The 14696-nt window shown below is 36.8% G+C and overlaps 1 protein-coding gene across 1 annotated transcript in view; it reads left to right on the forward strand.

Annotated features, from left to right (window-relative positions):
• The first annotated feature begins 1038 nt into the window (after nucleotides 1-1038).
• Nucleotides 1039-14696, forward strand: part of LOC149185466 ((R)-mandelonitrile beta-glucosyltransferase-like) — a 47158-nt gene continuing 33500 nt past the window's right edge. The window contains exon 1 of the mRNA XM_089412403.1: nucleotides 1039-1576. Coding sequence (XP_089268529.1) covers nucleotides 1039-1576 — 538 coding nt within the window. The remainder of the gene's footprint in view (nucleotides 1577-14696) is intronic.

Consider the following 14696-nt stretch of genomic DNA (forward strand, 5'->3'; position numbering starts at 1 on the left):
AATAAATATTACTTTAAAGAAACGCTGACATTTTCTATTCCAGAACGATTCACACAACAAACAATCAACCTCTCCATTGACGGTTAGATTTCAGAATATTCCAAAATCTGCCGTGGACATAAAGATGCTTTTTCGGTTGTCTTTATTTTCTTAAGATTTTCTTATATAGGCATGGCACATGAAATATGTTATTATAACAAATATTTGCGTCACAAGCAGATTCTAATATACGACTCTGAAGATTGAGAATAGAACAACAAAAGGAAAGTTCGTTGTCCAGCCATCATTGATGACGTCACCTGAACAATCAACCAAAGCATTTCCCGTGATTTTGCTTAATTATGTTACCAAAGAATGGGATATTCTTGATAAGAGCACCAGAGTTCGTCATAGATACCTATATCAAATTTCGTCATAGATACCTACATCAAAACAAACATAACTAGACAGGAACGTAGTGGAAACTTAGCTTTTCAGAAGTCAATTGATATAATTTTCCGGTTTTAAGGATTATTACGTGTTATGTTACCAAAGAATGGGATATTCTTGATAAGAACACCAGAGTTCGTCATAGATACCTATATCAAATTTCGTCATAGATACCTACATCAAAACAAACATAACCAGACAGGAACGTAGTGGAAACTTAGGTTTTCAGAAATCAATTGATATAATTTTCCGGTTTTAAGGATTATTACGTGTTATGTTACCAAAGAATGGGATATTCTTGATAAGAACACCAGAGTTCGTCATAGATACCTATATCAAAACAAACATAACCAGACAGGAACGTAGTGGAAACTTAGCTTTTCAGAAGTCAATTGATATAATTTTCCGGTTTTAAGGATTATTACGTGTTATTTTTTTATAATGCGTTGGCCATGATTATTTGAGCATAGTAAGAAGTGAACATGATCGCTATAATTGTAAACTCCGCTGTGGTAGGTGCATAATTCGCAGCTCAAATCCAGAGCAGTAAACTGTGGTACTGGATTAAGGGAAGAGAAACGAACAGAGTTTGACAATATTGGCCTGAATATGATGAATCAAAATAGGAAAGATGCTCTGCATGCAGTGATTGTACCATTTCCTGCACAGGGTCATGTTAACGCTCTTATGAATTTGGCTCAGCTGCTGGCTATTAGGGGAGTTTTTGTCACTTTCGTCAATACCGAGTGGATACACAAACGCATGGTGGAAGCTTCAACGAAAGTTAGATCTCTTGTTTCCAGAGAAGATCTTGGCTCGGAGCAGCAAGAATGGAGAATTCGGTTTCTGTCTATTCCTGATGGTTTACCAGACAACCATGGACGCATCGCCAGCGGCATCGACTTACTTCTTTCTCTGCAAAAGTCAGGCCCCGCGTTGGAGGACCTCCTTACCAGTGCTCATGAAAAATCGCCGTCATTTCCACCCATCACGTTCATCATCACAGACCCCTATATGTCTTGCACGGAGGAAGTCGCAAGCAATATGAAAGTGCCCAGGGTTATCTTCTGGCCTCTATGTGCAGCCGCCTCCATTTCCCAACGCTACGCCAGCTTGCTAGCTTCTGAGGGACATATTCCAGCAAATGGTATGTCTCTCCATTTCCACTGTAGAGAGTATAGATTTTCTCAATGCTACATGAACATTTTGTGTGACTTACATATTACTCTTTTTCCTTTTCTTTTACAGTTCAATTTAAGTAGACTCAAATTATATATATATTTTAATTTTATCAGTTTTCTTCGGTGAAGTGAAGAGATGTTTTTTTTTTTTAAGGAAATAATTTATAAAAATTTACGAATGATCTTAAAATACTGATTATGGGACACTTCGTTTTGTGTTTGTTGTCGAGTAAATCATCCTTGATATAGAGATATCAGCCCTAAATTGAGATAATTAATTATTAAAAATAATATTAATGATATTATTTAATTTTTATTTTTATTTATATATAAATTTTATAACGATATTAGGGAAACATTTAATTATATTAATTAAATTTTATGTTATTATTTAACTATATATAATTATATTAGAAAAAATTCAAATATCAAAAACAATACTTTTTCCCATAATTTGTTTTCATTGGATTGTTTTTTAAAACCCTTTATGCACACTTATATAGCTTGAGTGGGCCTAATGGTTAAGAGTATGTGTTTCATCCTAAGAGGTCACAGGTTCAAAACTAGAGGGGGTAGAGTATGTATGCCTTCGTAGACTTAGCAGTGGGGTCTGATACACCAATTTGGTGTCTAGCTTGGCTGTGACCTTAAAAATGAATATTATTATTATTATTATTATATCTCGAATTAATAATTTAATGATTTTTTGAATTAGCAAATGTATTTAAAGATATATTGTTTTATTGGTAAAAGTGTAAGTTAGTTTTTTTATAAAATAAATTAGTTTATTTATTTAAATTAAATAACTATTAAATGTTGTTCATGGGTTTTGGATAGATAGTGATAGGGTGCTATATTAAAGTACTTTTTGATGTGAAGGTGCTATGTTAAGATATTCCTTGATGTGAAGGTGTTATGTTAAGGTACTCCTTGATGTGAAGTCATTGGTTCAATTCCTCACCCCATCTGGGTGATATATTAGACATAATAAAAATGTCACACCGAAATTACAAAGAAAATACCTATTAAATATTGATAAGTATCAAAACATTTACTAGTAATATAGACTATATTATTATGATTAAAAAAAATCATTAAAAATTGCAACCCCGGAACCTCCTAAACCCAAGCCTTTTTTGGTTGATAAATTGGAGGAGGTTCCCTCTGTTGAGATCTCCTACCCTGACCTTGCAGACGACACCCAAAAATTTGCTGAAAAGGCCATCATCTGCAGATTCAATGGGCTCTGGCCACGCTCAAAGGATCTTTATGACTGGATCAAGGATAACTGGACTGACCGTTGCAAGGTTTATTTCTGTGCAAAGGGATATTTTATAGTGCTGTTCGATAACCCCGAGCACTACGAAAATGCCTTAGAAGAAGGTCCTTGGTTCATGGGTTCAGCAGGCCTCTTCTTAACTCCATGGTTCCCAGACTTTGACCCAGCTTCTGCAGTCATCACTAAAGCCCCTGTATGGATCAGACTTCCAAATCTCCCAATACACCTGTGGCGCACAGAAGTATACAGGCAAATAGGCAACACCTTGGGTTGCTTTTTAATGGGAGATTACAAGAGGGAACAACAAGGTCTCTATACATATGCTAGAGTATGCGTAGAGCTAGATTTAAGCAAGGGATTGCCAGAGCAAATCAATCTCAAGATCAATGACTCTGTCTGGACTCAGTTTCTAGATTACGAAAACACTGCCTTCCGATGCTGCCATTGTCACCTAACTGGGCACCTGCAGAACTCCTGCCCATCGCTGACAGCAAGAACGAAAAAGGGCATCTCCGCAAAATCCAAACCCAAGCGTTGGGCTCCCTGTCCACCGCCGCCAGCTGGAAGCGCTAGCTCCCCAAGTATGGAGGATGAGGAAAGCGATTCAGAACCGGACCAGGCGCCTCAGCCGATGGTTCCGCCCACGGATATTATGGGGAACACCCATGTCGCAGCAATCTCATAGAAACGCGCCCATGAGACTTCCTCCTCTGAATCAGAAAAGGAGTTCCCGAGGATAGAGAATTCCAGTCTTCAAGTTGTTCTAGCTCATTCTCCCCAGGATGGCTGGACAAAAGTCAACAAAAAGAAAGGGAAAAAACATTGTGTTGTAGTTTCTGACCCTGTGGGGTAAAAGTCAGTTAGTCTGTTTTTGCTCTCAAGTTATCTGTTGTAGCTCTGAGATTGATTCTTTCCTCCGGGACCGAGGTTGATGGATCCATCATTTCCGGTCTGCCGGTCTCTTGCTTCTCCTGATTGTACTATATTTTACTTAATAGATTTAGTCTTTAAAAAAAAAAAAAAAAAAAAATCATTAAAAATAACTAAACTATAATGTTATTTTAAATTATTTTTGCTATTAATTATCCAAAAAATATAAGTCAAATATATTTCCAATTTAAAAAAACATATAATAAAATTTTTAATTTACTCACCCATGTTTTATCATGACTCATTTCATATTGAGTACTCTACTCACTACTATTAAAAATATTTTATCTCACTACTATTAAAAATATTTCATAGATATTAAAATTATAATATTCCAAAATAGATACTCTAATAATTACTTAACAATTTTTTTTTTTTAATTAATAATATATATTTTTATTTTAATTCTTATATTCTATTTAAAAATTGAAAAATATAAACTTAAAAATAAGTTACAAATTATTGGTTATTAACTGTGTAGTCTTATCTTACACTACAAACTAACGAGAGAGACTACCTCGACAATTCATATATTCTATAATCCAAATATCTATGTAACTTCTGATTTCAAAGTTCAAAACAAATTAAAATATGTAAGGTATTGTTAAAATAGACCAGCTTTTGATTATGTGAAATTCAGATTAGTGTACTTGTATGATATATATTAGGCTAGAAAAGATAATTGAATACCATTGTATATAATAAAATCAATGTTGCTTCACATTTATAATTGTCTATATAAATAATATATTCTAGTAAATGGTTCTCTTTTTTGAAAAATATGTCTCCATATATCATTTATCCATATGAAATGAAATCCAAAATGTCATCCGCAAGATTTAATTACGAGTTATAGATCATGACATGAAACATACCGAGATGCAATCCCATTCCACATTGTTTAGTGTTAAGTGAAGTGTTTAGTGTTAAGTGAAGCAAGTATTTTCAAGATAAAATTTCAACATATTTATCTTAGTTTTAGGAAGCTCGGACATTTAGGGTAACAAGATATAACTTGAAATTCATGAGTGCATTATCATAAAACCATTGCCCTTAGGAATGTCCATCATCATGCCATGCGGTGAACAAGAGTGCTTACTTAAATGTAGTATTAAGTGATAATTATTAAGTCTGGTCTTTTTTAACTCCGTGCTATTAGAAATTATTCTTATGACAACAAGGTGTACATCAGAATTATGACAGTAAACAAATAAGTCAAGGTGTTCATTTTACCACTAATAATTAAGACATGACAAGGCCAATGTTAGGGTGAACCAAAATCATCATTTTAACATTAAATTATAATTGTACCACCAATTTAAACCTTGATAGATAAAAAAAATAAGAACGGTTAATAATCCAACATTGGTAGGATAAGAAAGCGTTGAAATGATTAGGTCGTTTCCTTATGCATGTGAAGTGTTTCATGTGGTGCACCAGTAATGAGTGAAGTTGTTTTTCTATCTTAATTTAGTATTTCAAAAATTCCATGAATGTTGATATTTAAGTATATATTTTTAAGCACAAATTTATAATCAAAATCAATTCAAAATTATCATTATTTAATGTCATGTCAATAGGTGGTTAACAAAACTTATTCATGAAAATAAAGTTTAATTTCATGGAATTATTTTGATTTTTTATAAGATTAATTGAGATGAAATAAACTCTATGAAACATGAAAATTACATCAACAATAGAAAAATGTGCTAGATTTTTTCATAAGATGATGAAATTAAATCAAGATATAAGAATTCATTAGCTAGTTAGAAACTTATGTACATATTTTGTAGCTTCATGATAATCATAAATGAATATTACCCTTAAGAAAAAACTAACATAAAATAATTCAAATACTAATTATCTAATTAAGGTGAGCTCCAAGAATTGAATACAACAATATAAATCTAAATATTGGTCATGCAACCCTTACATAAAAAAAAGGGTTGGGAGGACAATAAAATTGAGATGGAAAGAAAAGAATAGAGATAAGTTAAGTGTCACCATTGGATATGGATTCTTATTTAATTCCTACAAAAGGTGTCGTCTAATTTAATGTGTAAGTCCCCACAAATTTTCATTGAGAATAATTGGGAAGCATAACCTAAAGAAACCTAGACTATACAAAATTCATAGAGAGGGTAAACTAATTGTAGATATAGCATAATTATTGCAAACTTGATTAATTATAATATACATATAAGGTAGGAATTAAAAACCCTAAGGAATTAAAATTGAATATGAATACCTAGCTTCATAAAATCACAAAGAAACAAAATAGATATTAATCATACTCTCTCTTCATTATTGGCTTTACAATAGTGCTTTGTTCAGTGCCTATTTCATACACACTACTCTACTAGTACTAGTATAGAACATTATAATCAAGAGAATAAATAATAAAATAGACCACATAAAGAGAAAGAGAGTCTCCCATTCCATTCAAACCATTAAATATATGAGGGAGGCGCCCTCCTCGTATCGATGGATTCCTCCTCAACATCATATATCGAAACCTGTGAGCTACTATGGAACCATGAGCTCAAACCGTGTGCAAGGATTAAAAAATGAGTGTAAAACCATGTTTCCAAGTCAAAACCATGGAAAAATCCTCAGATTATTACAAAAAAATCTAAAAAATAAGGCACTCCTCTCATAAGGAGAAACTGATTAACTAATTCCACACATGATAATTTTTGTACAACAATTTCAATAACATCATAATCTTGTTAAATTTTTCTCAATTTTCTATTATAAATTTGGTAATCATGTGTCCATTGTACATCTATGGTGTTACTCTCATGCAAATCAAGAAACTTTGTTAAAATATAACTTCCCTTGGAGTCCATCTCACTCAAAATGTGGCAAAATTATCTAATAATGACCTCTAGCCACCCCAACATGAAAATATTCCTCCAGGTGGCTCATACCTACTCTATATTATGCTATGTATAATATTCCTAATGTGAAAACATTTATGGTTATGTGGCATCATCATTCATTGTCCTTCCATACATCAATCTGATGAAAAATATTGCAATGTTAGTTAATATAATCATTTCAAGGTACATAAATCCCCATGTAGATACTTAGATGCCAAGGCATAATGGACAGATTCTAATAGGATGGATCCTAATTATAGCTCAAAATGAGTCATCAAATAATTATATTCTAACAATATCATAACATTGTTTAATTATGTAAATCACATAACTTTACCTTAGAGGGACAACCTCGCTCTTATTAGATATGTCAACTCATAGGACATGAAATACTTAGTATGTACATTAGTTAGTAATAGGTAAAGGTGGTGATTAATTAAAGGAAAAACGTAAATGAAACCTTTTAATTTGATCCTCAAAGTTAATATTAATTATATAAGGCCTTCTACTAGTTCATCTAGCCTTTTCGATGCAAGAACCCTCATTTTTTGTAGTTATAAGCATTTGAGAGGGAGATTTAATGTAAGTTTACCATCTCAATACCATTCTATTACACATTTTGCATTTCTTGTATGATTTTTTTTAGTCCTTTTATTTAGATATCCATTTTTAGCATAGTAACTTGGTGTTGGGCATTTTTAACGAGGCAACTTCATTATTTTTTCATTTGTAAAATTACATACTTCTCACAAATATATATAAATTTTTTTTGTCTAATTTTCGCTTTTATCTTCTTTCTTGATATTTATTTATTAAACCTTGTTGTATGCCAATTTAAAAGCCAGACATAAGTGAGGATAACATTTTTAATGAATGGGATGATAACAAAAGGGAAAAATGGGAAAATTTTCAATATGATTCTGATATGTGGTACAATACATAACAAACTCTATAATAGATTGTATGATTTGATATTAGTAATGACAAAATTTATATAAAAACAAGTATACCCCGGATGTTGTATGAGACATGATAGTAATATTATTACATTGTGGAAGAGTCATTATATCAAACCAAACCTTTATTACATTACATGACAAGTTTAGAAACCAACACAACATATCTAAGCAAGGAATCCACACATAAAATTGTAGTAGATCAACTAAAAGGATTATGAATGATGTACCATTTGCAAGTTCAAATTTTGTTCGATATGTAATGCATGGGAGTTGATATACCATGGTAAAGTTATACGATAGAAATCATAGACGATATCAGAATAGATGGTCATATGACTAATGGGAGAAATATAAGAACAAGCATGAATCATTAGATTTAAGTAGAAGATATAATCCAAATAGCATCAATGTACCCCTAAGAGTATGGTCCAAAGGTGGTTTCCCTTGAGGGGAAAAAATATAGCTCCTACTTTAGGCATGCACTCTCAAATGAAGATTGTGTGGGAACTCAAGAACCTCATGCTAGAAATGTAGCCTGCGCAAATATAAACTAGGCTAATTGTGACGAACAAGGTGATTCTGCCATCTTAGTTAAAATACTAAAAACTTTAGAGAAATTTTTTTTTTTAATGATTAAGAATCAAGTATGTACAAAAACATGAAATTAATCTAGTTAAAGAAAAGAAAATACATGGAAAGATAATTATTCCAAGGTAATGAAAGAAAATTGAAATAAAATATAATCAAACTAAATATTGTTTAAGTGAACTTATTCTTTCCCAACATACTTGCTAATAAATTGTGTGGCTTATAGGTGAAGTCAAAGGTCCAATGCTACCACTTGATAAATTCATGAATAATTGTATTTTCCCATATGTTTGTATATAATCCAAAACAAGGACACATTGGAAATCAACTAGGTATCGAGTAGGCATTTGATCACTCCCAAGTTTCGACAAAAGGTAAAATTATGGTCATGAATCACAAGGCCCAAATTATACAATCATTGACTATTATTTCCACCAATTTCATCCATAGAAAGGTCAATTAATCTCCTTTGTACAGTACTTTCAAGTTCAATAATAATAGACAATTTTTAGTTGCGTGCGTTTTTGAACAAATGAAACAAACTTGAATACTATCTTATGTACATTCTCTTAGTGGATTCTTATTTTTACACTTAGGACAAAAAATAGAAAATACTTCACTCTTCTCTTCTTTTCTCTTCTGTTGACGGTGTTGGACCCGCCAACATTCAGGGGATCCCCCGATATGAGGTCCCAACTAGACCTCACACCGTTTGGTGTGGGAGTCCCATCCGGTATGATGGCTCGATTGCCACTATCTTAAGGATTTGCCTCAACTCTTTCTTGTCAGCACAGGAGAGTGGTCTGCTTTGTCTTTGAGAAGTGAGGTTCGTGTGCCTGGTGAGTGTAAGTGTCACTTTTGTCAATGGTTCTTTCACTGTAGAGGAAGAGGGTGAGAGTGAGTCCCAAGTCGGTTGGGAGAAGTCCCAAATCTGCTAGGAACAAACAACACAACAGGATGTTCACAACTTCCGATGGAGTAGTCCACACGGATGCGGTAGTCACAACACACAAGGGAAGATAGCACATATAACACTCAGTGGATTAGTCCACACGAGTGCAATGATTTCTTACAACAAGTTTTATGTGAAAGGTCTATCCAATGTCCGGGAGAGTAGTCTACATGAGCTAGATAGCGTTAACATCATATACAACACATTTTCATTAATAGATTATGTATTACAACAAGTGAAATAGTTCAAATGTGAAACACAAGTTAAAGAAAATTGCATCACAAGTGTTAAAGATTAGTCTTACAATAGTTACAATACATGTGTGAAAACGTGCTAGCCTGTTAGCAGGCTTCTGAATTAAGAGAAAGTTCCAAGACACCTCGTTACACCATACATCACTAACCCTATGTGAGGGGTGTTGGAGCCATTACTTACTCCTCAAAGAAAATATTATAGACTCTCTTGGCTATGTGGGAGGAGCTGAGGTGAAAAATTCCTTTGCATGTACAAATGAGGGGGTATTTATAGCCAAGGGTGAAACTAACCCTTGTGGTTATTCGAATACCCTCATGAATTTTCGACTTTACATGAATCTTTGTACAACAAGTGGGTCTCTTGGACTTCCACGTTACATTACATTGATAGACAGTATGGCCCACAGTAGAGATGTGGATGGCATGACTCATGACATGACTCGACATGACAGTGCTAGTACATTCGTGATGTTGCTGGTGTGCATGTCGAGCTGCAATGTTGCTGGGTGATGGATGTCTTCATGGTGTGTCATAGCTTCACCTCCACATGGCAAAGTGCACAGAGTCTTCGATGGTCGTTGGTTCGCTTTAATGTTTCTTTTGCATGTTTGTCCTTGCTTGTATGTTGAAAGGCTTGATATGTTCGTCTATTCGAGAAAGGTGCATGTTCGTTCGTTCGTTCGTCCATGAGCACATCTTGCATTTTTGCTCATCCGTCCGTCTGCGAACACATATTTTCATGATCGTCCATGCGCGAGCACATCTCTTTGCATGCATTGTTTATTCGTCTGTTGGTGAACCTGTCCCTTTGCATGTTCTCCCCTTCATTCATCTCGTTCATCGTCATGCCATGTCTGTTTGTGTACATGTTCCTACAGTCACTCATGACGAGAAGACATCAAATCCAAAAACCTCCTAGTCTACCATGATACACGATCATTCCAGATGCAGGTCACTGGGAGAGGTGAGAAGGTTGCGAGGCGGGATGGAGGCTCTAGGAACTGCTGATGAAAACAATGCAACAGTCATTGAGTGATGGAGATGGGCAATCCAGATCGATAGTGAATATCCACGAGGTTTGGTGATCTAGGTGGATTTTGGTGGCCACCCACCTATCCCACTTGGACCCTAACAACTGACTCTTTCAGTTTCTCAGTTTCCTTAATTGTAGCACAATTTACTATTTTTGGCAATTTTTTGGGTCTTGAACTTCCAGAACCGTTTTGAGGCCCTAAATGACGTTTTTTGGGAAATCTGGGAGTAACATGGGTTGACTGACCAATATTTATCTTCCCAAAGTTGTAGTGCTTGGATATATCTTTCTAACGAGCTATTTTACGCGTCAAACGAAGATCGTATGCCAAAGTTACGACCCCGGGAAGTTGATGTACCAATTTACCCAAACGGGGCCCACAATTTGGAGTCTCATCTTCTAGGGTTAGGTTTTTGGATGTTTATATTTTTCCATTGTTTCTCAATAATAAATAGGCCTTCGAGCCTCATTGTAACACAGTTTAGAGGCATGTAGCCACCACATCTCTTCTAAGAGATAAGCTACCATCACCCTAGTTAGTTTATATCCATTTCTGTTTGTAAGCATATTTTAGTATTTTACAGTAATGAAATGAAGTACTATTTCTGCTGCATCTCTATATGTATGGTTATATCTGTAATTTGTTGCGTTCCTATTTAAATCTGGATCAATGGTATCAGAGCAGTCTGCTCTTTCTCTATTTTTCTCTGCATGTCCCCAACGAGGTCGGGATATAAGGAGTTAGGGCTTGAACTGGTCAAACCTTTGCAAGACTAGCCTCACAAATATTGATGCCCTCCCATGGTAGATGAAAAGAAAGACGAGGGGGCAGGATATCCTATCAAAATCTGGCTCGAAGAAGCCCTTGAGCGGCAAAGGAACGTGATGATGGACAACTTTTCCGAGATCCTTCAGCGGCTACCCAGAGGCAACGCATCGGCTTCCAACAACTACTCTGGAAACGCCACATCGTTTAAGGTACAAGTTAATTTTGAAATCCCCATATTCGAGGGTCAAATAGATGCAGATGCCGTAGATAAATGGTTAAATCTGCTAGAGGGTTACTTTTCTATTCATGATTTTTCCAGTCGGGAAAATATTATTTTCGCTCTTCTCAAACAAACCCCCCACGTCAAGGACTAGTGGGAAACCTACTGTGAGCAAAACGATGAAAGTACAAGCTCACTATTTTCAATCGCACCCACTTGGAATTCATTTTGGATGCCGTCAAGGAGCAGTACTACCCTGTCAAAAGCTATGAGGACAAATACATAAAGTCGACCATGCTGCGGTAGGGAAGGGACCAAGATGTGCTGCAGTTCACCAAAATTTTTCTTACCATTTTCACAGAGTTGGGTATCAAGGATTCTGAGCTACATTTGGTACTCAAATACTGCAGCTACCTACACAGGTACATCTAGGAAGAGATGGAGTTCCTGAACATCTCCTCGCTTGGCACGGTGTACCGATACGCTATCAAAATCGAGCAAAAGTTTAAACAGAAGAAGCGAGACTTTGGATCTGTGAATCCAAAGCAAGGAAAAGGCTTCCCCAAATCGCAGAACTAAGGACAAAGCCAAGACGGGGCAACCCAAGACAACCCGTCGAAGCTATAGAAAAGAACAACATCACAAAGTCGAGGAAGGACACAGGAAAATGGTGTGAGTTCCATAAGAGCCCCACTCACAACACAAGTGAGTGTCAGACCAAGCAATCGTTGGTGGCTGAGTTGAAGGCTTCAGAATCAGATGCATGCTATGACCCTATGTCAGAACCTGACAAGGGGAATGGCAAAGGGAAGCAGATCATTGACACGGAGCCTAGCGCTACTATTACCACTGCCAAGATCCAGAGAATGGGCCAGAAGATCCAGAGGAGGGGGAGCGTCTTTTCCACCCATAGATTTGGGTGAAGGGTTTGCCGCTGCAATTCATTGTTGACAGTGGCAGCCAAAAGAATCTCATTTCAGTAGAGGTCGTGAAGTGGTTGGGCCTACCAGTTACACCACACCCGCAGCCGTATAGGATCGGGTGGCTTCACCAAGGACGAGATCTCTGAGTTCGCCAGCAGTGTCGCCTTCCCTACAGCATCAAGCCCTTTACAAGTGAGGTATTGTGTGATGTTGCATCTCTTGATGTTTGTGATGTACTATTAGGCCAACCATACTTATGGAGAAGACATGTTGTGTAAGAGTCAAGGCCTCGCACTATTATTATTACTTTAGGTAATTCATTATACAGGATACCGGAGGTAGCCCCACTTACCACCACCTCTTTGATCACTGCTAAGAAAGGAAGAAAGCTCATCTCCTAGAATAGGAAATTCATTTTCTATCTGGTTCGCTCCTAAAGTAAGGGGAATATCATCTCCACATCCATGACCCCTACGAAGGGTTCCTCCATGCAGTAGTAGTAACATATGGATACGGTTATGAAAGAACATAGGAAAAACTTCTCCTCACCCACAGGGGTACCACACAAGTTTCAGGTGGGTGACAAAGTATGGTTGCATCTGCAGAAAGGATGCCTTAAAAGAGCCCATTAGAAGCTCTGACCACTCTGACATGGTCCTTACACCATTACCAAGGCTAGGGGAAATAATGCCTTGGAGCACAACATTCCCCCATTCCTTCACTTGCAACGAGTGTTCAATGTGGACTGCCCACGACCATGCTTCCCACCATTACTAGACACATCAGAGATTGCAGAATAGCTCACCAGGGACTAAGTTCAGTAGATGGAGGAACTCAACGCAATGGGGACAATTGCTTCCTAAGGGGGAAGGAATGATCTTGGTGGATGTTGGTGGCTACCCACCTATCCCACTTGGATCCCCACAACTATCTCTTTTAGTTTTTCAGTTTCCTTAATTGTAGCACAATTTACTATTTTTGGTAGTTTTTCGGGTCCTCAACTTTCGAAGCTATTTTGAGGCCCTAATCGACATTTTTTGGGAAATATGGGAGCAACATATGTCCATGGAACAATGTTAATCTTCCCAAAGTTGTAGTTCTCAGATATATATTTTTGACGATTTATTGTACGTGCCAAACGGAGATCGTATGCCAAAGTTACGACCCCGGGAAGTTGATGTACCAATTTACCCAAACGGGGCCCACAGTTTGGCGTTTCATCTTCTAGGTTTAGTTTTTTGGATGTTTAGGGTTTCCCATTATATCTCAACAATAAATAGGCCTTTGAGCCTCATTGTAACATAGTTCAGAGGCATGTAGCTGCCACATCTCTTCTCAAAGATAAGCTACCATCGCCCTAGCTGGTTTATATCCATTTCTGTTTGTAAGCATATTTCAGTATTTTACAGTAATGAAATGAAGTATTATTTCTATTGCATCTCTATATGTATGGTTATATTTGTAATTTGTTGCATTCCTATTTAAATCTGGATCATCTGGCCCAGCTAGAGGAAAAAACTGTGCAGTTTTTTAGGGGAACATTTTGGGTTGCATGGAGGCTGGGCAGGCAAAATCTGTGCAGTTTCCAGAACGAGCTGGCAGTGGGGCTTGGCAGCAAAACTGCGCAATTTTTTGGAGGAACTAGTCAGGAGCTTGGCAGCCAAAACTGAAAAATTCCTAGAGGGAACTGGCTACAGGCTGCCGGGTCACTAGCAGCAGAAACTACGCAATTCCTAAGGGGAAATGGTAGTCAGCTGCCCAAAGCTTGGCATAAGAAACTGCGCAATTCCTAGAGGGAACTGGTAGTCTGTTGCTGGGAGTTGTTGGCAAGGGAAATTGCAATGATGCTGGGAGGTTAGCCTGTTGATCATCACTACGCAATTTCTGATCTGAGCAGACTGCTGGGAAGCAGAGGGCCTCCTCATGAAAACTACGCAATTTTCTACATGAGCAGTCGATCGGTTGTTGGGAGGGCTTGCTGAAAAAATTACGCAATTTCCTGAGAGAGACAGGGATGGGAACTGGGTGTCTATCTGGCCTATCTGCACAATTTTCTCAGTCATCAGAGTGGGAAATACTCACAGCCTCTACACAATTTTTCAGGGGAGTCAGTCCCCAGGTAGCTGCTGGGTCAAACTCTCTGCTTGACCATCATGGAGACTGATTGATTTTCTTGCAGGAAGTGCAACTTGAAATGACTTTCTTGGTGCTTATGCATTGTTCTGGGTGACAATCGATCGATTCGATGGCGGGGTGATGGTCTGGCTGTCAGAGGGGAGTCTAGTCATCATAACTTC

This window comes from Pinus tabuliformis, chromosome 3_1 (genome assembly GCF_031772625.1).
Source record: "Pinus tabuliformis cultivar Carrire ecotype Pingquan chromosome 3_1, CPIR1, whole genome shotgun sequence".
NCBI classification, from domain to species: Eukaryota; Viridiplantae; Streptophyta; class Pinopsida; order Pinales; family Pinaceae; genus Pinus; species Pinus tabuliformis.